The 1,287-nt window shown below is 42.5% G+C and overlaps 1 protein-coding gene across 1 annotated transcript; it reads right to left on the reverse strand.

The window, feature by feature from the left end:
• Positions 1–6: 6 nt before the first annotated feature.
• Positions 7–1,281, reverse strand: LOC111385606 (scarecrow-like protein 9; the record flags this gene model as incomplete). Its single annotated transcript, XM_023010013.1, has 1 exon — positions 7–1,281. A coding segment is annotated over exon 1 (1,247 nt), but the record flags the coding sequence as incomplete, so codon positions are not given.
• Between the last annotated feature and the right edge of the window lie 6 nt (positions 1,282–1,287).

Here is a 1,287-nt window from a genome sequence, read left to right on the forward strand (position 1 = left end):
ACCTGCCACTGCTTATATGTCTCAGGCCGTTCAACGCGCTCCCAGCCCTCACAAGCTATGACATTCAATGCTTCCCTCCCAAAAATGTCTCTCTCAATTAATAGTCTTTCCGGTTTTTCACGTGGTACATTCACTTCAAGCATATCAAATAATGCAGAGAAATGGAACAGAACCTCCCGGAATCGGGTGACAAAGAATGGTGCACTGTACGCCCCATTGACAATTCCATGAATGAAAATATCCGGATTTATTTTCCTGAACATGTTAAAAACAATAGCTCTTGAACTCTGTGCCACGACTGTTTCATCAAATAAGTTCTGGGTTCGGTACAAACAGTTGACAATGAGAAATTCACCATCTTCAATCTTAAGATCCTCTATTTTGATGGTTTCCCACCTCTGTGCTATGGCATTGTACTCAAATGGCACGTTAAAAATTTCAGCATAATAAGCCAACCGACGCCCTGTCTCTTCAATTCTTTCTGCAGGTTTGAATCCAGGTTGAGGAAATTCTACGCCAGTAATCCGAACACTTGGAGGACCATATTTCCTTCCAGCAATACGTTGAAGAAAGGTAGGCCACTGGAAACCATAGAGGATACCAAAATCTATGACGTGAACTCTTGTTGCTTTTTCTGCCTTCAGCTGAATTGTCTTATTCGAGACAAAACTCGAAATCTTCCAGAACGGAGATGATGCAAGATATAAGTGGAAAGCTTTTAAGTAATCAGCTGCAGTTGTTCTTTTACTGACAAGAGCCTTGTGTATCTGGCTACCAGTGCCAGCCAAACGAGCTTGAAGGCCATCGGCAAAATAATAAGACAGTCTCTGATTTCCATCACCACATGGAGAAGAATGCTGCCTAATTTGTTTCAAAAGTTCATTAGCACTCCGACGATCATCAGCAGCCACAGCTTGCGCACAGTTAATTAAAAGGGTTCTCAAATCTATCACTTCCTTTTTGTTATTCTGCTTCTTTCCTCGCCCCTTCCCCCTCGATCCTTTTGTTTGCCTGGATTGCTGCACACTCTTGCTTGTAGCATTCCGAAGGTCTGCTCTGTAGGCCGCCAACTTCTTTTCACCTTCCCCCATGCTATGAAGCAAAACAATACTGAATTCCTCTTCTGGGATGTTAGATTCCGTATAGATTGATGGCTGCTTGCTAACTCTCTCTTCTTCTAAATCTATATCCCGTGTATGAGGATTTTTATTTCTTCTCGATTCAGATGGCAAACATTCTGCGACATCTTTCATTTCCACCTTAGTTGCCACATCGTCACATTCTCCT

Source organism: Olea europaea, unplaced genomic scaffold, assembly GCF_002742605.1.
Source record: "Olea europaea var. sylvestris unplaced genomic scaffold, O_europaea_v1 scaffold32208, whole genome shotgun sequence".
NCBI classification, from domain to species: Eukaryota; Viridiplantae; Streptophyta; class Magnoliopsida; order Lamiales; family Oleaceae; genus Olea; species Olea europaea.